The sequence below is a fragment of the Panthera leo genome, chromosome C2 (assembly GCF_018350215.1).
Source record: "Panthera leo isolate Ple1 chromosome C2, P.leo_Ple1_pat1.1, whole genome shotgun sequence".
Classification (NCBI taxonomy): domain Eukaryota; kingdom Metazoa; phylum Chordata; class Mammalia; order Carnivora; family Felidae; genus Panthera; species Panthera leo.
The window spans coordinates 144,940,465-144,962,846 of NC_056687.1; the positions used below are offsets into that span (position 1 = coordinate 144,940,465).

Here is a 22,382-nt window from a genome sequence, read left to right on the forward strand (position 1 = left end):
ATGATTTAAGACAGGAATGTGGTTTGTATTCATTTTTGGATAGTAAAAGGCTTGGCATGTCGGTCCCATGGGAGACTTTATCCAGGGCTTTACCCTTGAGTGGATAAAAGAGTACAAATTCTGTTGCACTGGAGATGAATAAAAACAAATTGGGGAGACCATCAGCAGAACAGACTGCTGTGTGAGGGAGTCCAAGGCTACTCCAAAAAACCACCAGACCAACTGCTTCAGGATCCTGCCAGCAACCAGATGCCGGGAATAGAATTGACTGCAGTTTGGCATCAAGGCCCTGTGATTCCCAGCCAACGGGAATTGCATGCAAAAAATATTTTAAATTCTCTTTGTAAAAGAGTTATGTTTTCAATAAGAGGAAGAAGCATGTTTCAGACTTCATCTGCTGCAAATGAAATGCGGCGTACCAATGTCTTAGTTACGGAGGGCAGAGGCACACAGAGATGAGTGCCGTATATACTTGGGGATAAGAAGTTGAACTTGGGTCAGTAGATGTGGTTTTTCAATGCAGTAGGTTGTAGGCCATTGAGTTATTATTATTATTCCATTTCCGGGTCCTGTGCTGGTATTTGTTTTTCAAGGAGAGGGGCTGGATCTGTTTAAGGCAGTGATTGCCAACCAGGCACACTTTTACCCTCATAGAGGACATTTGACAATACCTGGAAACATTTTGGGTAGCCACACCCTGGGGGGAGGGTAGTACACCTGCCATCTAGTAGCAAAGGACAGGGGTGCTGTTCAATATCCTACAATGCACAATATAGCCCCACGACGAGGAATTACCTCGTTCAAAATGTCAGCAGTGACCCTGGCTTAAGATGGTCTGGCTGGTGTGTGTATATTACATCCCTGCCTTCAGACATGTTCAGCTAATATGTTCCATACTGTATAAAAGATGATTTTTAATGATTTACTTTACCCTCTTGAAATGTGAACAGCATTTATTGAACGTATCAAACACTTTCTGTTAAAATAAAATTGGGGAAAAAAAAAGAGAAAACAAATAAAACTACAACTCCTATCCCTCTCCAGTTTACCTCCAAAATATGTAGGGGTCAAAAGCACAACCAACCTCCATCCAAACCTATATACACAAATCACACATTTTAGAAGAATGTAGGAGGACCCGGTTGATTCACTTTTCAAACTTGAAAAATGAGGCATATTAACAAAGCACACTAAATGAATCAGCTGTTGTAGGATGACTTGCAAGCCAGTTCATTTTCCTGTTATCAAATAACATCCCCTGAATCTTGACCAAGGAACCCATTTGTTTGATGTTATTTGAAAAACTCATCACCTTGTTTGCTTCTGATGGTCACTTCCCCTTTGACATTAAATTTTAAGATGGACTTCATTTAAATTCTGATAGAGGAAAGGCCTTATTAACCTCCATTTTGACTAGATGCTGTTTACCATCCTTGTTCGATTTCTCCTCCGTATACTTGGATGCAGGAGAGCTTTTGTTCGTGCCTTCTTCCAAAGCTGACGGCAAAAAAGCCGTTTGTGTTGGTGCCCATGTCATCAATAGGTGAAGTTCTGTTGTGCTGGTGGGGGCTGCATGGCCCCTGGAGTCCAACTTTCTAGGGTCAAAGTGGGGCTCCCACTGTGTGACCTTGAGAAGGTCATCTGTCCATTTTGCACTTTGGTTTTCTCATTTATGTTTGAGAAGAATATGGTTTGCCTCATTGGGCAGTTATATACGATGCCTATTAGGAAGCACGCAACGAATGTTACCTATAATTATTAGAATCGTTATCTTCTAAAATGGATGTCAAGTCATTTGGTTTAGCTGCCCAAAGAAAACACTGGTACTGATCCACTGATGTAGTAGCCCCAACATGTGGTTTAGAGATTTTCAACCCCCATCCCGTGATACCTAACAGACCCTCCCAGCAGACCGTGGTCCCAACAGACCATGAATAAACACACCTGAGGAAAATCTGCGTATTTGCCAAGCGAGTGCAGGTTCAAGAGAAATCCTACCTCCCTCCTCCATCAGAGTGCCATCTGAAGGTCCTCTTCTGAAAATCTGTCGTCTTCACTGGTTCTAACCAAGCTGACGCTGCAAATTCACAGCAGCTCCCTGCCCTGCTACGGCACCGTGTAGCAGTGTTCAGTAACCCTGGACTGTAAGTCCTCACCACTCCTAAATAGGATTTATAAAGTATGACTTTGAGCAATATAGCAAAGTCCATTTTATCTCAGGGAAAATAAATTCTTTTTTTTTTACTAACATTTAAACATTTCTTCCTGGGTGCCTCAAAATGATTTAAAAGCTAATCAATGATAAAACCCCAAATCCATTTGAAGACAAAGAATTGAGGAAGGAATCAGAGCCACTTTTAATTAGGAAAGTGGTTGCTGTGACCCATTCACCTCTAACGATTATTGCTCCTTTTTTTTTTTTTTTTTTTTTTTTTTTTTTTGTAAAGATGCTGTGTGGTCATTTGTCTTTGGTACCAGGGCACACAACATTGCTTTTGCTTTTCACAAATTAATTCATTTAGGCCTGTGCATTTGTCAGACGTTCCGGGAGACTTCTGCCAATGTTTTGTTGATTAAAAGATGTGTGTTTGCAAAGTGGGAGGAGAGGAGGGAATTTATAATTCTTAAAACCAAAGGATGATTTACAGCGCAAACCACTACCTGAATCATTCAGTATATCATCAGCAGATAAATGAAATATTAAGGAGTAGTGAAAATGTAGGCATTCCGTCTTAAAATCTCTGGATTGATTGGTTCAGTAACACTGAGAAAGTCTACCTCTTTCAGCAGAACTTCTAAAAAAATTTTTTTTAATGTTTATTTATTTTTGAGAAGAGAGAGACAGAGCATGAACGGGGGAGGGTCAGAGAGAGGGAGACACAGAATCTGAAGCAGGTTCCAGGCTCCGAGCTGTCAGCACAGAGCCTGACGCAGGGCTCGAACTCACGGACGGTGAGATCATGACCTGAGCTGAAGGTGGATGCTTAACTGACAGAGCCACCCAGGCGCCCCTCAGCAGAACTTCTAGAATTCACAAACAAGAATATGACACAGATAACCCCTTTTGATTGTGTATTTTTTTTCAAAGGGCCTTTGAAATACATCATTTCTCCACAACAGGCTGGTGTTTGGATCTCTATTTGTAAATTACATACCTCATTTCCATGCATACAAGTAACCTATAGTCGTCCCAGCTTTGATTTGCTTTTGACTGTTTCATTTTTTTTTTTCCTAGTAAATACATTGGGCGCTTTGGAGGGCACATTTATTGTTTTAAGCACCATGCAATTTACTAAATGATATTCTGGCTATGGAGGGTGGGGGGGGGTGGACAATTAAGTAAATACATATTGACCATCCTACAGATGAAAATTTCTTATTTGATCATTCAGGGACTCAGTCTGAGCTGGTCCGTCAGATCTATGATACATAAAGCTGAAGATGTGATTTTATTTTGGCTCCCTGATAGTTTTAAAAGCTATGCCATGGGGAAAACTGCTTTTAACAAAGCCTCATTTTAAAAGAAGCCTGAGTACAGAATGGAATTCAAAGAATTTGGAGAGAGGGGAGGTGAAAGTGGTAACAAACAGCTTTTAAAAAGCCCTTCGAAATTTAAGAAAATAAAGCACATGCGGGAAGTGAAAGATAAATCTCATCTGTCCCATTGGGAGGTACAGGGACCAGGGCATTACTTTAGCAGGGATGTGTTAAAACCTACTAAGTGCAGGGCGTGTAAAGAGATAGAGCTTAAGTGTTATGGGGTGTCCACGGAGCGAAATGGATTTCTTAGGTCAAGGCAGACTAGTTTTTCATGCCAGCCAAGAAACTTCATGCAGCTTTATGCAGATATTAAATTCCAAAAGGCAATGGATGTATGTCATTTTTTTCAAACATTGGGAACAGAAAGTATTCTGTGTAATTTGTTGTAAAATCCCACATTAAAAATGTTGGTAGCAGATTAAGTAATACCTAATGTTTACTTGAAATGTTTGTTTCAAAGAAGGAGGCTCTGGGTTCTGTCCCCCCCACCGCCGCCATTCCTTAAAGGAACTGCCCAGTATACTCAAGACCAGTGTGCCTTTGCATTTGACTGTCTGTCTTATTCTTCCTCCACTTTCCTCCCTAAGAGGAAAGCATGAGCCAGATGGTGGATATGGTGGATCCACAAGGTGGACCAGATCCCGACCTAGGAGGCAGTGAGAATTCAGAGAAAAGGATGCTTCTAGAAACTTGTCCAAAAATTTGGTAGCTGACTGTATTTTGAGATTTAGAATGAAAGAACAAGTGAAGCTGACCCCAAGGCTTCTAGCATGGGGGCTAGATGAATGTCAGTAACACCAGAGAGAAATGGGGTCAATTGTGCTGGGTGTCTGGGGTGGGGACTTGGGCGGTGAGAGAGCAGAGATAATGAGTTTTATTTGACATGTTGTAGCTAAGAGGCATTGTCTTGTAGCCACTTGGAAATATGGACTGGGGCAAATCTGATCATTCTGAAAAGTGTAACACTGAGTATTATAGCAAGAAACAAGGCTGGTGCCGCTAAAACTTGGCCTTTTTCGCCTGGGTGGCGCAGTCGGTTAAGCGTCCGACTTCAGCCAGGTCACGATCTCGCGGTCCGTGAGTTCGAGCCCCGCGTCAGGCTCTGGGCTGATGGCTCGGAGCCTGGAGCCTGTTTCCGATTCTGTGTCTCCCTCTCTCTCTGCCCCTCCCCCGTTCATGCTCTGTCTCTCTCTGTCCCAAAAATAAATAAAAAAAAACGTTGAAAAAAAAAATTTTAAAACTTGGCCTTTTATCACTGTGGACTAAGTGCTGTGTTCATTCAATTTGTACTGTATATGTTGTAGACTAAGTATTTCTTAAGCATCTACTTGCCATCTGTTAAATACACACCTTCACCCCTGATAGAACAGCTAATGTGTCTTCAGGTTAACACTCAGGCCAAAATCTCCCCACTGGAATCTTAATAGGTGTTACCTTTAGGTAACATTCTAGGTTACGACTGAGAATATCTGGGATAGTTATATAGCCTAATGTTACTGGCAAGACAGATATGAGCTACAAATGTTATCATTATTGTTACTCTTGCATTTTTGTTTTTGCTAACATTTATTTTGCACTTTCTAATTTCCAGGAACCATTTTGTTTACATTAGCTCATTGAATTTATGTAGAGACCCTGTGACATACTATTGAGAGTAGTATTTTAATCCTCCTCATATTAATGAGAATGTTGAGTCTTAGAGAGGTGAAGGCACCATCTAAAGGTCACACAGCCAGTAAGAGACACAGCAGGAGTGCAAACTCAGTCTGTGTAATTTAAGAACTTGTGAAGATAGGCCCATTTGACAAAGAAATGAAGTATATAATGAGCACCGTGTCCACTAATTCTGGCACGTATATTCATGTTGTATATTCTCAGTTGCTAGGGATCATTTTATCATTTTATTTTGTTATAAAATAGTTTGACAAGTTAGAGCAGTGATTTTCTACCGGGGGAGAGCAGTGGTTGTTTCCCCGGGGACACTTGGCAGTGTGTGGAGAAATTTTGGTTGTCACAACTAGGGGATGGCTGCTACTAGAATCTGGTGGGTAAAGGACAAGGTTACTGCTACCACCCTACAGTGAACAATGTGGGACGTACAGTGTAATGAACAAAAGGCCCCACAGCAAAGAATCATCCCAAGTTGTCAGTAGTTCCTGGATTGAGACCCTCGACTAGAGTAACCTAAAGGGGATCTTGACTGCATCGAGAGAATGGCGGCTCAGTATCGCAAAACACAGGACGTTCGCCATGAAGAAGCAGATTTGGGAGTGGTAGAAAGAGATGAGGTCCGTTCATCCGTCCGTTTGGCCCTTCCTAGATTCGCTATTCATAGAGTGATTCCTGTGTGTCAGGAATTGTATTGGAGAGTGATGGGGAGGACAACAATATGAGGCAGTTTTTTGTTTGTTTGGTTTCGGTTTGGTGTTTTGGAGAGGAGGGGACAAGGAGTGGAGACAAAGCAAAGACGTGTGGCTCGTTAAAGGTGAGCTAGGGGCAGAGCTTTGGTGCCAAGAGCAAACTACGTTCTTCTCGTGGGGAGGGAGGTAACGTGTGACTTTACACCTCTAAGGAAAATCACAGGGGACTGATTCAGAAGCCATATGCCACTGTCAGGAGCACCTGGGAACTTCTTTCTGCCCCGTTTAGGGCTAACTTATGCCGACCCAAGTGCAGGACCAGAGTGGGGGGAATGATGTTCTCAGAAGCGTACAGGGTAGTGATATAAAAATGTGTGTGCATGTGTGGATCAGAGAGGCCGAGAAGCCGGCATTGCTTTCGAGCTGCGCTGCTGGCCTGTGAATAGGTGCTGGCTTTGTTTTTCCAGTAACAGCCTTTTCTGTTTCCAGCAGTCCTATGCATCAGCTCCCCACCCCATGGCACCTCCCAGCCCCAGCACAAACAGCAGCAGCAACAACAGCAGCAGCAACAGCAGCGGGGAACAGTTGAGTAAAACCAACCTGTACATTCGAGGCCTTCCTCCAGGCACCACTGACCAGGACCTAATCAAGCTGTGCCAACCGTAAGTGCCCTCTGCTCTCCGCGCCGTTCCTCTCCTCCGCGCTGGCTCACGTGGGCTCAGTCCACACAGGACTCGGTATTGCACGCGGTACACCCCTTTATTGGTGCCTCAGTGAGGTAGACTCCACTGTACAAATGGGACTGGAGTTTGAGATCTAAGTCCAGCTGACCTTAGCGAATGGAGTTTGTGTTCTTTCCGTTAGGGGCGGGGTGGAGGTCCCTGAGCAGACGTACCTGGGAGTGCTGGCCCATATGCATGTACTGACCGAAAAGATGACGAGCAAGCAGACCCCATGTGGCTGGTGGGATCAGTAACGAATCTCAGAAAGGTAGCTGCTTTTGGGGGTGGAAGTATTAGCGAAGGCAATCTTGAAAATTTAGAGACAGTTGCTTTCGGGATGGTTACCTCCTCCTGTGTTGCAAAGCTTTTCTGGCCAGTTCTCGGTAAATAGAAGTTCAGCCAGGACCAGGTAATTGGGGAATTATAAAACTAGAACTTTGGTTTCCTTGAAAACATCCACTTCCACATCCAGTGAAGCTATTTCCCACCAAGGCCAAGAACGATACTCACCAAGTAGTTTTGGATTTGCTAGGAAATGTGGTAGTGACGAACATGCCCTTCCAAAGCGTTTTTGTTAATCTATTATCTACGAACATTTAGGTTATTAACAGTCTTACTTCTGTGCCAATAGAATACACATATTTACGTGTGCCCTCCAAATAAAATTAATAAGGGATACTGAATTACAACTCATGGACCTGTATTTGTAGATTGCTGTATGATTATTTTTCAAGTAATATCAGTACAGCTGTTGGTCATTTGAGCGTGCCTTAGCTGGGTATTTTTAAATTTGGGAAACTGTTACTCAATTCTTCTTTTTCTCTTTTGCAATGCTTTTACAAGAAGGTTGAGAGGATATTTATTTTGTAAATTTTCCAACCTCTAAAATATTGGAAGAGGAAAACAAAGCAGACAGTATTTATTTGTCTTTGTTCTGGATCTGAAGGTTGGGAACAAATAGCAAAACACCAGGAAGTGGCTGATAAACCAAAACACAAATACATAACTGGATAATCAATTGGCAAAGCAATATGTAGATTACAGTGGGAGAGCCGTTTTGCTGTTGACTACCTCCATTTGGGACGGGGTGGAGCAAAACTTTGACACATAAATATTTAAAGGGAGTTGTGTAAGCAAAACGAATGTGCTAGGGCTAAGACATAGAAATGTAGGTTAGGCTTTGATCAGTAAAAGGTTGGGGTGGAGAATTGGAAGGTAAATAATTCAACTTTTTCCTGTTGTTAGAAACATCTAAACTATTTTGAAGAGTAAGGACTCTGTAAATGCGAAAGATTGTGGTCTTTATGTTAAAACCTTCAGAAGTATCTCTTAAAGGATGCTGATAGGAAAACAGCTATTATCTTTGACTCTTATTGGGATCTCATTTACAAAAAGAATATTGATGGATTTAAGGAAGATTTTTTTCTCATTGCTCCCTATCACTCAAAGAGTTTAGTGAAGCACAGATAGATAAAGATAAAGATTCCCTAGGCCTGGGGTGGAGACTAAAAATAAGCATTTCTAACAGTCTCTCGGCATTGTTGATGCTGCTTACTTTTTTTTTTTCTTCTTTAAAATTTTAACGTTTATTCATTTATGAGAGACAGAGAGAGACAGAACATGAGCAGGGAAGGGGCTGAGAGAGGGAGACACAGAATCTGAAACAGGCTCCAGGCTCTGAGCCCCAACGCGGGGCTCAAACCCTTGAACGGCGAGATCCTGACCTGAGCCGAAGTCGGACGCTCAACCGACTGAGCCACCCAGGTGCCCCATATGCTGCTTACTTTTGAGAAGCACTTCCGAACATACCACTGATGTAGCATTATACTACAGATGTCTATGTCAGTGTCCACATTTGATAGAATGTTGCCAGAAATAGATAAATGGAAGTGTTACCTAAAAACCAGTATTGGTGGTTTTGGTGTTGTTGTTTTCAAGTTTATTTATTTTGGGAGAGAGAGGGGGAGCATGTGAGCGGAGTAGGAACGGAAAGAGAGGGAAAGAGCATCCCAAGCAGGCACAGAACCGGATGTGGGGCTCAGACACACAAACCATGAGATCATGACCTGAGCTGAAATCAAGAGTCGGATGCTCAACCCGCTGAGCCACCTGGGTGCCCCAGCCTGCATTGGTGTTTTGAACTCAGGAAAGAGATTTAGTGACACAGAGAGGTTATTTTTGAGGAAAGAAGTTGTGTTAATGTTCTTACGTGCATGTGAGAAATTTAGAGAAGGCTAAGAGCACAGAGGGTACTGGTTACTTGTTCATGTTAGTTTTTGCTGGGTAATAAGATTGGACCCATGCTGTTGTTATTATAAACGTGTCTGTGGGTTCTACAGTGACTGAAGTGGTCTGGACCTGGAGTTTATTGCTCGGATTATTTTTCCTAGAGAATTTTGAGGAACTGATGTGATCAAGCCACATAATACAATGGGAATAGCTGTGCACCAAGAGATCAGGTTTTCAGCCCTGGTTCTGCCATCAGCTGAGGGTGTGGCTTTGGACCCATGGCTTGTTTTCACCCTAATGTTGGTTTCCCTTATGTATAAAATAATGGGTTTCCACTTGATAATGCTTTAAGCTTCTTTCATGCTAAAATTCTGATATTTCGTTGAGATCCTCATTATTATTTAGTGGTACAATGTGCTCCTGGATACTTCTCTCTCTCTCACTAATCCCCTTTTATAGTTTTGGCAGGGTCACAGCCCGAGTCGATTCAGCTGTATCGGTATGGCCTGATGTGTAGGGACACCTGTGGTAAGAGATCCATGCAGGTCACTTGTAAAATCCCTTTTCCTCTCTTGTAGAGTTGGTCTCTCGCATTGGCCATTAGTATTTCTTTTTTAATATACACATGTATTAAATTTTTTTTTAATCTTTATTTTTATACTTTTGAGAGAGAGACAGAGTGTGAGCAGGGGAGGAGCAGAGAGAGAGGGAGACACAGAATCTGAAGCAGGCTCTAGATCCTGAGTTGTCAGCACAGAGCCCGTCATGGGGCTCGAACACACGAACTGTGAGATCATGACCTGAGCCGAAGTCGGACGTTCAACCGACTGAGCCACCCAGGCGCCCCCCCCCCCTTTTTTTTTTTTTTTTAATATTTTTAATGTTTATTTATTTTTGAGAGACAGAGAGCCTGAGTGGGGGAGGAGCAGAAAGAAAGGGAAACACAGAATCTGAAGCAGGCTTCAGGCTCTGAGCTGTCAGCACAGAGCCTAACCCGGGGCTTGAACCATGATATCATGACCTGAGCCGATGCTGGATGCTTAACTGACTGAGCCACCCAGGTGTCCCAGTCATTAGTATTTTTTTTAATTATTTTTTAAAAATTTATTTTATTTGAGAGAGAGAGAGAGAGGCAGTGGGGGGAGGACAAAGAGAGAGAGAAGGAGGGAGAAAATCTCAAGCAGGCTCTGAACTACCAGCTTGGAGCCTGATGCAGGGCTCGATCCCACAAAATGTGAGATGATGACCTGAGCCGAAACCAAGAGTTGGATGCTCAACCCACTGAGTCACCCAGGCATCCAGTCATTGGTACTTTATGTTAGCACTCTTCTAAAGATTCAGATCATTTTATGTTCCTATTACTCATCCCAACACTTTAAAATGATTTCACCTACAAATAGATAATATTCACTTATTTACATGAATTTGCCATGAAGATCAGTTTTCCATGTTTATTATTATGAAAGTGGAAGTACTTTTAGAGTTTTTTCCTTATAATATAGGAAATGCAATATTTGTTAATATCTATAGTAATAAAAGAATAGATAAAACAGAGATATACCAAAAATGAGCATAGATATAGTGAATTATCTGGTATCAGAGTACAGCATCCATATTAATACTGACGAGCAGCAAAAAAAATAGTATTAAAGAAAAGAAATTACATTACATCTCAATGTATAATCTGAGAGCAAATTCCTATTATGGGATTCCATTCACATACATCATCAAAGCTCCTATGTTCGGATCACAAGTAAAATCAAAGAAAAGAAGACGAGACTGCAAAATGATTTCGCTACATGGGAACTCTCTAGTTATGTTTCATTTAAAAACTTTTTTTTTAATGTTTTTTATTTATTTTTGAGACAGAGAGAGACAGAGCATGAACGGGGGAGGAGCAGAGAGAGAGGGAGACACAGAATCGGAAGCAGGCTCCAGGCTCTGAGTCATCAGCCCAGAGCCCGACGCGGGGCTTGAACTCACGGACCGCGAGATCGTGACCTGAGCCGAAGCCGGACGCCCAACCGACTGAGCCACCCAGGCGCCCCTAAAATTTTTTTTTAACATTTAGTCATTTTTGAGAGACAGAGTGACAGAGCATGACTGGGGGAGGGACAGAGAGAGAGACAGAGACACAGAATCTGAAGGAGGCTCTAGGCTCTGAGCTGTCAGCACAGAGCCTGCCAAGGGGCACGAACACACGGACTGCGAGATCATGACCTGATCCGAAGTCAGACGCTCCACTGACTGAGCCACCCAGGCGCCCCTCTAGTTGTTTTAAATGAATACATTGCATTGTGTGTCTTATAGGAGATACTATAGTTAAAGGCTGTAATGTCTTTATCTTAAGAAATCTCAAAGAACTCTATTGTGTTCTCAATCAAGAAATAGTTACAGAGCACCTGTGCTGCATGCCAGATACTGTGCTAAAGATTCAGTGGTGGGTACATTTAGACAAAGGCCTTGCTTTAGCAGAGCTTATATTTTACTAGGGAAAAGAGACATCAATTAAATAAGCCTATATTTGATATAAAATTGCAACCATAAATTCAAGAAAAGAGAGGAGCATGGAACCAAGAGTGTTTGTCACATGGGATCTGTCCTAGTTATGGCAGTGAGCAAAGGACTCTCCAAGGAAGTGACCATTGAGGTAAGATCAGAAGGAGGAATAGGTTTTACTAGATGAGGAAAGAAGATAAGAGCATTCCAGGAGAAAGAGCCTCATGTCTGTAGAACCAACGGGTAGAGGGAGCATGGCAAGAAAAAGGGCTGAAGAAAAAAAGCCCGTGGAGTTAGAGAGGGGGAGGCCGAGTATAGGGCAAAAGGAGCTGGAAATGTGGAAATATGGGATAAGGTGATTTCTTTCTGGATCATGTTAGGAAATTTGTTTTATATGAAGAGCAAAGGAAGGAAACATTGAACTGTCATAAACAGGAAGGTGACTTAGATTTTTGTTTCAAAAAACTGCCAAGTACAGAGTGGAAAGAAGGCATCTCATGAGATCAGGGGATGATCGTAGTAGGAATAGTTGGAACGCAAGGTGGAAGAATGATTTATAGTCAGAGAAGAAAGTGTGAGAATCAGTAATGGTGACGGTAGAACAGTTACGTGTGGTGAAAGATGCCTGTTTTCGTATGCATTTACTTTTCTGTTAAAAAACAAGGACTTGAGAGTCAATTAATCAAATGAACTCTGAAAGAAACAGTGAAGTGGCACAGAAGACCCACATCCATGACTTTCAGCTAATCTCTTTTGCTTACCTAGTCATGAATGTATCATCAACATACTATTAAGCATTTAAGGGCTGCAGTAGTAAGAGCACTAAAGGCAAATATAATGGCAACCAAAAACTTCTATTAATTATGCAATTATATTCATGGGATGGATTATCTGTTGGAGATCATGTGTGGAATACTTGGATTATATGCCCTTTTCGCTTATTTCAGGAGGAGGAGATGGAAATAGGTAGAGTTGGCTTAGGAGACTGAGGAAGTGAGCAAGTGAGCAAGAGAGAGCATCACAACTTTTGGACCAAATAAAATTTTGGTGATATAATCATTTTTGCATTTTAAGCTGTACTTCCTCTCTCAAAAAATTGGCACCTTCTATGATACAATTGTAAACAATGCCCTTGAAACACAGTGAAATTGTTCTTAAAAAAAAATAAAACCACATATTTAACGTAATAAAGAGAATTTTAAATGGGAAAAAAATCATGATGTATTTATATTTTCCACTTATACAATATCTTTAATCATCCTCAAGACTCAGAAATTTTGATCAATGCATTGCCCGATTTTTGATCAATGGCTGTCCATCGCCCCCACCTCTACATCATTAACTGATCTGTTAATGACAACACTGTGCGCATATCGAATGAATTGTTCTTGTGTTATAAAGTGAGCCTGCTCTTGGTAAGGCCACTAGAATGAAGGGAAAGGAGGGAAACTCTTGGTTAGGCGCGCATGTATTTCTAATCATCACCAGAAGACCAGGGAGTCCGCTTTCCTGCCCTTCATTTTTCTCTGTAAACGTTCTCTTTGCTAAAGCTATGACACCCTCGCATTGCTCCCTTTACAATGAAGCTGTAAATGTCACTTTAGCATTTAACCAGAGAGCGGAAATGCCCGGAATGAAAAGCCAGGAGAACAAAGTGGGAGTGTTGGAGCTCAAGAGCTGAGGGTCTGCCCAAGCTAATCTCCCTGACTTTCACCCAGCCCTGTTGGATGTCTCGTTACGGTGTGTGCGGAAAACGCTGAACAGTTAGAGCAGACTCCAGTGTCGTCCGGGCTCCGGGTGCAGAGTCCATTATACATGGTGTCAGACAGTTTTGACAAATGCACCGACACAATCAAACCTTTTATCAATTTGAAAGTAACCTTGTCACAGAAATCTGTCAAACTGTGCAGATACAACTAAAGGAAAACAATCATCATGCACTTCAGAGTAACGGAGTAAATAAGAAAAATGTGAGTGGACATTTTTTTTTTAGTCCTTTCTTACCGTGTCAATGAAGATTTAAAAGTTCCCTCTAATAAGACCCAAGGAAATTTATTAGTAGCTTTCTCCTGAAAGCCAGACTCAAATTACGCAGCTGCTTTTGAGGCGTCGTAAATCTGTACGGTGGCAGGTGTGAGTAGGAAGTGAATTTCAGGATCTTTGAACCCTCCGTTGTGTAATTTAAATGAGAGAGTGCCTTTAAGGTCCAAAGTATGTCTGAATTGACTCGGCATAGATCTGAAACTTAGCTGCATATAGGAATTCAGGTTTATGTACAGTTATATTTGCCAACTATGCTTTCTGAACCAGACATAGGATTGGGTTTGTAATTAAGAGACAATTATCATTAATAAGCAATTGTTTCCATATAGACGACATTTACTGTGTACTACATACACACTGTGCATTTTTAATATTACCTCATTTAATGCTCAAAATAGCTTTGTGAAGTGAGAGCAATAATTACCGAGTAATACTTGAGTCAACTCAGGCTCAAAATGGTTAGGAGCCTTATTGTCCAAATTTACAGAGCCACCAGCATTCAAACCCAGCTCTTCCTCGTCACCACGTAAACATTCATTTGATGCGAACGAGGGTGGCATAAGTCTCCAGTTCTCACATCCATGGCTGCCCGTGAGTATCCCTGGAGGAGCTTTAGAAAAAATACTACCGCCTGGATCTCACCCTCAGGGATTCTGATTTAATTCATGACACTAAGATTAGATACTTAGATTTAGATAGTCCGCTTAGATACTGAGATTTTTAAAAGTCTGTTCAGGTAGGGGCACCTGGGTGGCTCAGTCAATTAAGCGTCTGACTCTTGATTTCAGCACAGGTCATAATAACCTCATGGCTCATGAGTTTGAGCCCCACTCCTGAGCTGGTGGTGTGGGGTCTACTTGGGATTCTTTCCCTTTCTCCCTCTCTTTCTGCCCCTCCCATGCTCTTGGGCACTCGCTCTCTATCAAAATACATAAATAGACATTAAAAAAATTTAAAAGTCTGCTCAGGTAATTCTACAATGTAGCAAAGTTTGGAAACCCCTGGAGTAAATCATGCTAATAAAAAGAATATACTTTAATCTTCTATTTTAATTCCCTTACTCTGACTTGCATAGATTCTAGAAATTTCATAGGAGCCACCAATTTTTTTTTTTCATTTAACTAGAAGACTTAAAAATAAGTTTTGTTAAGATCATTTTGGAGCGAATTGGATTTTCCAATTAAAAAATGAGATTTTTTTTTTGTTTTGTTTTAGATTTATGCATGGAAAGTCAAGCCCTGAAATGGGGATCTATGAGCACTTTAAAGAATGTCCTTGGAGGGGGGCACTTGGGTGGCTCAGTCAGTTGAGTGACTGGCTTTTGATTTTGGCTCAGGTCCTGATCCCAAGGTTGTGGGCTCGAACCCCACGTTGAGCTCTGTCAGTGCTGAGCATGGAGCCTGCTTAAGATTCTCTCTCTCTCCCTCTGTCCCCCTCCCCTCACTGGCGCTGTCTCTTTCTGAAGCAAAAAATAAAATAAATAAAATAAGAATGTCCTTGGAAGGACGTCCCTTTCCTTCTTCACACGATTTTTATTGTCAAACGTTTCTTTAACATTCCATTTTTTAATAACATTTGCATTTAACTGATGATTAAGGAACTCTTCCTCTTTTGACTCATTAGCTTCTATATATTTACATTTTTCTTGATGACTGTAGTCTATATGTTATAGAACATATCTAGTAAATCTTACAGCATTTTGGGGGCATCCTGGAAATTATGGTCCCACTGATTCATTGACCATTTTTCATTATTTTTTTATTACTATTTTATTTTTTATTACTTTGGATGAAGAAGATTCTGCTGAATGTCCATGATTCTTCTAAAATATTTATTTAAATAGCTGATATCTGATAATACTTTTTCCTATTTATCCTGGAAACAGGGGAAATAAAAACAAGAATGAAACCATTGAGAGCACCAGTTAACATAGGTTACTTTGTTGGTATCAGCACCAAAAAGCTGGGGATGGGGAAAGGTATGATTAACTCCTTCTGGGTGGCCAAGTAATGGCCTGGAGCTCTGGGAGAATTAGAATTCGAGGCAGATATCGTGATAAGTGCCTGAAATTCTGAGGGACTTGGAATTTAAGGGCAGGACTTTGGCAAGCTCAGGTGGCATCTAGGTTTTCAGTTTGCCCATTGCTATTCTAATTGCCAAGTATGGCTGACTTTTTTTTACTCCTTATTTGATTTCTCTGTTATTTAACTCTGTTTACCTCTCTTTTATTTGTGAAATGGTCTTCCTCCTTGGCTATCATATTCCTCTTTCTTGGGTCTCCTCTTATCTTTTGGAGATTCTTCTTTCCAAATTCTCTTCATCTGTCTTACTCTTAAATGCTTTTCTGTTTTTCAGAGATTGGACCCCCTCTTTTCTTGTTTTAAAAAGTCTACTTAAATAACTTCAGCTATTCTGATGATTATGAAATCTACATCTCCAGCCCATGGATTCTTCTCTTAGTCCTACATCCATATCTCATTATTCCTGAAAGATTCCAAGTTTGTATTACAAGAGCTGTCAAACTCATTGTCCAAAGATGATTATTCTTAGACTTGTTCCTTCTTCAGTATTCCCTTTCTCTGTGAATGGCACCACCATCCACCCAGTCGTTTAGATTTTTAAAAAAAAGACAAAGAGAAAAAGATCTTAAAGTTACTCATTTCTCCAACCTAGAAATAGTTGCCAAAATACAGAGATTTCAATTGCTTGGTATTTATGACATCCAACACCTCTTCTGCTTCACTACTGCCAAGGCTTATTTACTCATTAGCCCAAAGGTATTTATTGAATGCCATCTATGTGCCAGGCACTGCAGATAACTTAAGGACTGGTGAAACATTTGCATAGAGCTTACATTGTGATGGAGAGAATAATAAATGAATAATTAGGGGCGCCTGGGTGACTCAGTTAAGGTATCTAACTCTGCCTCAGGTCATGATCTCAAGGTTTGTGAGTTCGAGCCCTGTTTCAGGCTCTGTGCTGACAGCTCAGAGACTGGAGGCTGCTTCAGATTGTGTGTCTCCCTCTCTCTCTGCCCACTCCCCGCTCCGCCCCACTTGCAATATCCCCTTCTCAAACATGAATAAACATTAAAAAAATAAAAAATAAATAGATTAACTAAAGAAGAAAACATTAGAATATACCATGAAAAGAAGGTTGAAATGCCATGAAAAGGAGATTGTAAGTAATGACTGGGAGGTTATTATAGACTGGGTAATGTCTTTAAGATGAACTCTCAATTTCAAGAAGGAGCCAGGCATATGATATTTAGAAGGAAGGGCATTACAGATAGATTTAAGCTTGTACAAAAGTCCCAAGGTGGAAATGAGCTTGGTGTATTCAGGGAACATTAAGATCATAATAGCAAAAGAACAATGATGAAGGGAGGTTAAGGATGGTAAGATGAAGCAAAAAAGGTACACCAGGGCTAAATCAGTAAGATTTTCTCAGCAGAGTGTGGAAATTGGATTTTGTCTTAATTTATTATTAGTATTATTATTGTTATTGTTATTGTTATTATTATTTTGCAAAGTTATTCTGGCTACTCTGTAAAGAATGGATTTTATGGGCTTATGAGGGAAGAGGCCAGCAAATAAGCAAGGAGGTCATTGTGGAAGTTCAAGCAGGAGACAGGGATGGCTTGGAGTAGAATCATTGTGATGGAGGAGGTTAGAAGTGATGGGTTCGGGATATATTCTGGAGATGATTCTGATAGAAGTTTCTGATTATAGAAGTTACTGATATGGCAGGGTGGTTAGAGGAAGAGAAATTAGGAATAATTCCTCAAGTTTTGGCTTTCACATCTAAAAACAAAAAGGTACAGGGCCATTTCATAAAATGGGGAGGATTGTGGAAGGAACAATTTTGGGTGAATAGAAGTCAAGAGTTCCCAATCTTGTTATTTTTGAGATCTTGTTAGACAAAAAAGAAAAAAAAAAGAAAACAAAAGAAAAATGAGATACAAGTGGGCAGTTTGATAGATGACTAGTTTTCAAAGCAGAGGTTAGAGTAAGAAATGCAGACTGGGAGTCATAAGCATTATAAGTGGCATTTAAACATATACTAATGTTAACCATATAGTGCCTAATATGTGCTAAACATTATTCTAAGTAGGTTACATGTAAATACTTTATATTACATGTGTTAAATCACTTATCCGTCATGACAACCCCCATTTTATAGGTGAGAAGCCAATGACACAAAGAAGTTAAGTGACTTTCCCAGTGTTACTCGGCTGCTAGTTGGCAAGTTCAGGATTTAAATAAAGGAGTTTGGTTTAATAGTTCTTCTCTTAACCTGGATTCATACACAGGGCATGTCCACAGCAAAAAAAATGGTCATACAACTCAATATTCTGAGATTCTGAGGGGGGAGAAACCACAAAAAGAGTTTATAAAACAATAAGCAATGATACCAAGGAAAACCAGGAAAGCAGGAGAGTGTGATCTAGAAACTGGGGAAAGAAAGTATTTCAAGAATGCAGAACGATCAAGGCTCTTGAATACTATTGAGACGTTAAAAATGTACCCACAGAGAAGTCACATTGGATTTGGCAACATCGAGGCATTGGCAAGCTTGAGCAGGGTGGTCTTTGTTGGGGAGTTAAAGATGAAAGCTACTTGGTGGGCCTTTCTCCAGGGTCATTACCTGACAATCCTTCCAAATAACAATGCCTTTTACTCCTTCGTGCCCAAACTATACCTAAATAGTCATCTTGTGATTTATTCTATCTGCTTCTCACTCTCTTTCTCTCTCCTTCTTCCTCCTTTCCTGATTGTATTGGACTTATATTATGAAACTTGTTCTAAGGTAGACTTTAAGTTCATGGTGAAAGACAGAGAAAGCAGCGTTCCCCTCAGATACTGCATTCCAAATTGTTCCACCAGAGTGAAAGAAGAAAGGTTTCCAATAACAAGCTCTTTTATTGTCTGGATCCCAAGGAGAGTTTTGGAGGGAAGCCTCAGGATAACTTGAGTCACATGCATTTAAGGAACCAAATAAGGATCAATACTGTGCTTACTCACTCAATAGTGCTGCTGAGGCAGGAAATAACCATTTATTCTTGCCTCAGCCACCAGGTTCCAGCTGTCAAGCAGATCACAGTGTGCCACTGACTGCTAACTCCATACCTAATGCAAAGTAATCTGGGCTCACTGAATGGTGTTTGCTGTTTGCTGATTTTTTTTTTTCTTTTTGGCTCTGGAGTCTTTCTGCAGGTTTCTTTTTGCAACCCATGACTTTTGGGGGCACAATATTAGAGGGTCTTGATGAAAAACACGCAAAGCATATCTGTGTATTTGTCACATTTAAAAGTGACGGCGAGTCATTTGAAAATTGGTAATAGTATGGTCTGTATATGTCATTTAATCATATGATTGCAAGTAAGTGATCATTACAAGTTATTCTTAGAAAGAGCATTTGAAAAAAAAAAACTTTTTTCTTTTTACCCGTTATCATATTCATTACGTCTCTAGCATTGTGGTGTCTTCTTGATGAACGAGTATATGACATCATAAATATGCCCCTAAATTTTTTGTGAGTAGATTTGTTGTTTTAGTTTTTCAATCAACATTATTGAGAAATAACATTAAATACATTCATTTTACGTGCAGGATTCGATGAGTTTTGGCAAATATATGCACCGATGTAGTTGCCACACTGGTCATGATGTAAAATATTTCCATTATCCCAAAAGCTTTGAAAAATATAAACATATGCTACACAATTCACAACTTGAAATCACTAAGAAAGCAAAGAGGTAGCATCATACCATGAGAGTAACAGAGAATTTTGAATCAGCTGTGGGTTCTAGTTAGCCTTTTATTAGGTGTGAAAGTTTGGTCAAATCATTTAGCCCATTTGAGTCTATTAGTGACTGATACATATCGAACCCTTAATAAATGCTAGTTGTTATTCACTTATACAGTGAGAAAAAAATTGTGTCGTTCATATTTATATGTATTAGGGCTAAATTAAGTGGAGCTCACTTGTAATTTTAAGGAGTCTGTATCCAAACAAAGCACCTATTTTAGTTTTCACATTATTCCTGTCTTATTTATCTCTATGTAACAGTGAATCCTTTTATTATCATGTAGTATTTTGTATTATCATTGCTATTCATTGTTTAGTGGTGTATTTATACTATAAACATTCACAATATAAGGATAAATATATACCATTTAAGATCTAAATGGTGAAAATTAAAGTATACTGCAAAACAGATTTTAAAACACATAGTTGTAGTGCATAATAATATATTTTAAAAAATAAAATGGAAAGTTTCAATTCAAATTGATGCCAAACATTTTAGCTTTTGAATGTAATGAAGTGGTTTAAAACATATTTGATTATCTCAGTCAATGTGTCTATATGAATGGTATTCTGATATCACTTAGACTTAATTGCTGAAAATCAACAAGTTGAATTTGGTGTAGCTTGAATCAGTTCTTATCAACTAAATTTTCTTACAAATTATATATTTAAAAAGTCTTTCCTCAGTGCTTCCATTAAATAATTTTTAAATATTGTTTTTCGTTTACTAACAACCTCTATTTATTTAAATATCCACACTAAATTTAGAATCAGGGAGATAGATGCTTAAATGATATCAATTACTGAACCATTCTTACATGTCAAACTTGATGTAGGTTGACTTCTTTCTCAGAAAATACAGAAAGCCTGTTATTTTAGTTGTCTGTCTAAGTAGCTTTGTTCTCTTTACATGATTGTGAGGAACCACTCAGGGTTCAAGTCTCAAATCTGTCATTTATTAGGTATGTGTCTTAGGAGAAGTTACACTACTTCTCTGTTCCTCGGTTTCTCTTTCTATAAGATGGATCTAACGGTGGCACCTCCCTTTTAGCATTGTGGAGAGAATTGGGTGAGGTAATACACAGAAAGCATTAAAATAAAGCCTAGTACAGAAAAGGCACTCAGTGAGTGCTAGCCATATGAGAACTTTCCCAATATAAACTGAAATCAATTTTGCTCCCAGAATGTGGACATTTGTGTAAAGCTGGTGGTCATTTTGTTGAAATGATTTCCAGCTCTGTACTAAAATTTTATATATCAACATACTCGCCCACGTTTTTTGGGTGGGTTTGTTTGTTTTTTCCAGTTCTGGTGTTGTGTGGTTCCTTACTTCTAGACTTTACCTATGTAAACTCAATTGCCTTCATTACTCAGGATACAGACCTTTGTTTTGGTAATTGCTGTCCTCTCCACAAGAGTTTTCGAAGGCATCGAGCCTGACATTGATTCCTTACCTGCAAAATGGAGCCTTGCTGATTCTTGCACAGGAATCTTGGGAAAACTACCAAGTTTAAGATAAAGAGCTGACCTGTTTTACTGATTAATGTTTTGACATTACTGGGCAAGCCAGAGGTGTAATCTATAGATGATCTGCATGTCTCAACATAAAAGGATGCCACAGTCACGCAGTGACCTCTGCGATCGCTACACTTACCTGTGTGCTTTATTAGATAAAGTGTCCTTATGGTACTGTCATGACCACAAACCAGACAAAGGCTGTAAGCGTTTCAAGCAAGAACTAGAAACAAGGTTATCAGGGAACTATAAAAGGCTTCCCTAATCTCAAAATTGAAAAGAGGAGTCATCTCGCACTTATTATGAATGGCACCTCTGAGACAGGGAAAGGAAGCATATTTCCTGGGAATGCTTTCGTGTCAGGATCATTTTGTCTGAGTGGAAAGGGATTTGCTGAGGGCCTTCACATAGTCAGTGCTTAGTTCTCGGCCTCTGGATGTGACTCTGTTTTCTCGAACTCTAAAGCAAAAGGGTCGTATTTATTAGGTTACAACTTCACGCTAATTCTGTGGAAGATGAATGCATTCGCATTCATGGCATATCTGAATTCCAGTGAAAAGAGCAACCATTATAGTGAGAGCTGACATTTGTGAGTGTTCCATACCAGATATTGTTAACGAGCACTTTGTAGGTAGAGTGACTAGCTGTTTGTGGCTTGTCCAGGACTTTCTCAGTTTCAGCATGAAAGTCCCACATCCTGGGAACCCCTCAGTTCCAGGAAAATCAAACTGCTGTGTGCAAGTATTCAATTTAATCACCAGCCTCTTCCATCTCCAATGAGCTACTGTTATTGTCTTCTGCAGCAAAGGGCACTGAAGCACAGAGACATAAGGTCATCTGAAGCTCTTGTGTAACTACTGGCATATCCTACAAGTGACCAAATGGGAAGTGAGACCTGGACCGTAGAGCCTACTCTCTCCCTCTTTGTCTTGTATCACTATTGGAATAAACACATCATCGTAGAACCAGACCCCTTTTCTCAAAACATGCTCTAGAACTTGGGTGTCAGTCCAATGCCTACGGATGTAGGGAGAGGAGGAAAATTATTTCCACACCATTTCTTAGTGACACCAAAACATTGCCAACTTTAGTCTCAGAAATGCCTGTCAGTGGGCTTGAAGGAATGACTTTCAGAGCCGCTGCAGCAAAATTAATTAATGACTTGGAAAAATCTGCCAAAGCAACATACCTGTAATGTACAACTGGTGCAGCACTTTGCATAATAGTTATTTAAATAGTGTCGAGTGTCTCATTTGGAGGGAAACACGTCAGCAAATGCAGTTTGTTTGTGTTAGTATCCTTTCTCCGTTTTTATTTTATTTTCATTATTATTTTTTTTTTGAGAGAGAGACAATGGGAGGGCAAGTGGGGGAGGGAGACAGAGGGAGAGAGAGAATCTTAAGCAGGTTCTCTGCTCTGCATAGAGCCCGACACAGGGCTTAATCCCACAGCACTGAGATCATGACCTGAGCCAAAATCCAGAGTCGGATGCTCACCCGACTGAGCCACGTGGACACCCCTTCGTTTTTAAATAAAGTATGAAAAACTCTTCAGACAAGTTATGATAAAGTATCTGAACGTATAAAAATGTGTTTCAAATGGAAGTTACTGTTTCCTGATTGTCAGTGATATAAATGCTGTTTAATATAGTTTTGTACCTTCC

General features: G+C 40.2%; 1 protein-coding gene across 8 annotated transcripts in view; it reads left to right on the top strand.

Moving 5' to 3' along the window:
- Positions 1-22,382, top strand: part of RBMS3 (RNA binding motif single stranded interacting protein 3) — a 702,269-nt gene that overhangs the window by 138,181 nt on the left and 541,706 nt on the right. For 5 of the 8 annotated variants that reach the window (XM_042955148.1, XM_042955152.1, XM_042955154.1 and 2 more), the window contains exon 2: positions 6,390-6,562. In XM_042955148.1, the coding sequence (XP_042811082.1) occupies positions 6,390-6,562 (173 nt within the window). The remainder of the gene's footprint in view (positions 1-6,389; positions 6,563-22,382) is intronic. The other 3 variants (XM_042955150.1, XM_042955156.1, XM_042955151.1) reach the window with 1 other exon arrangement.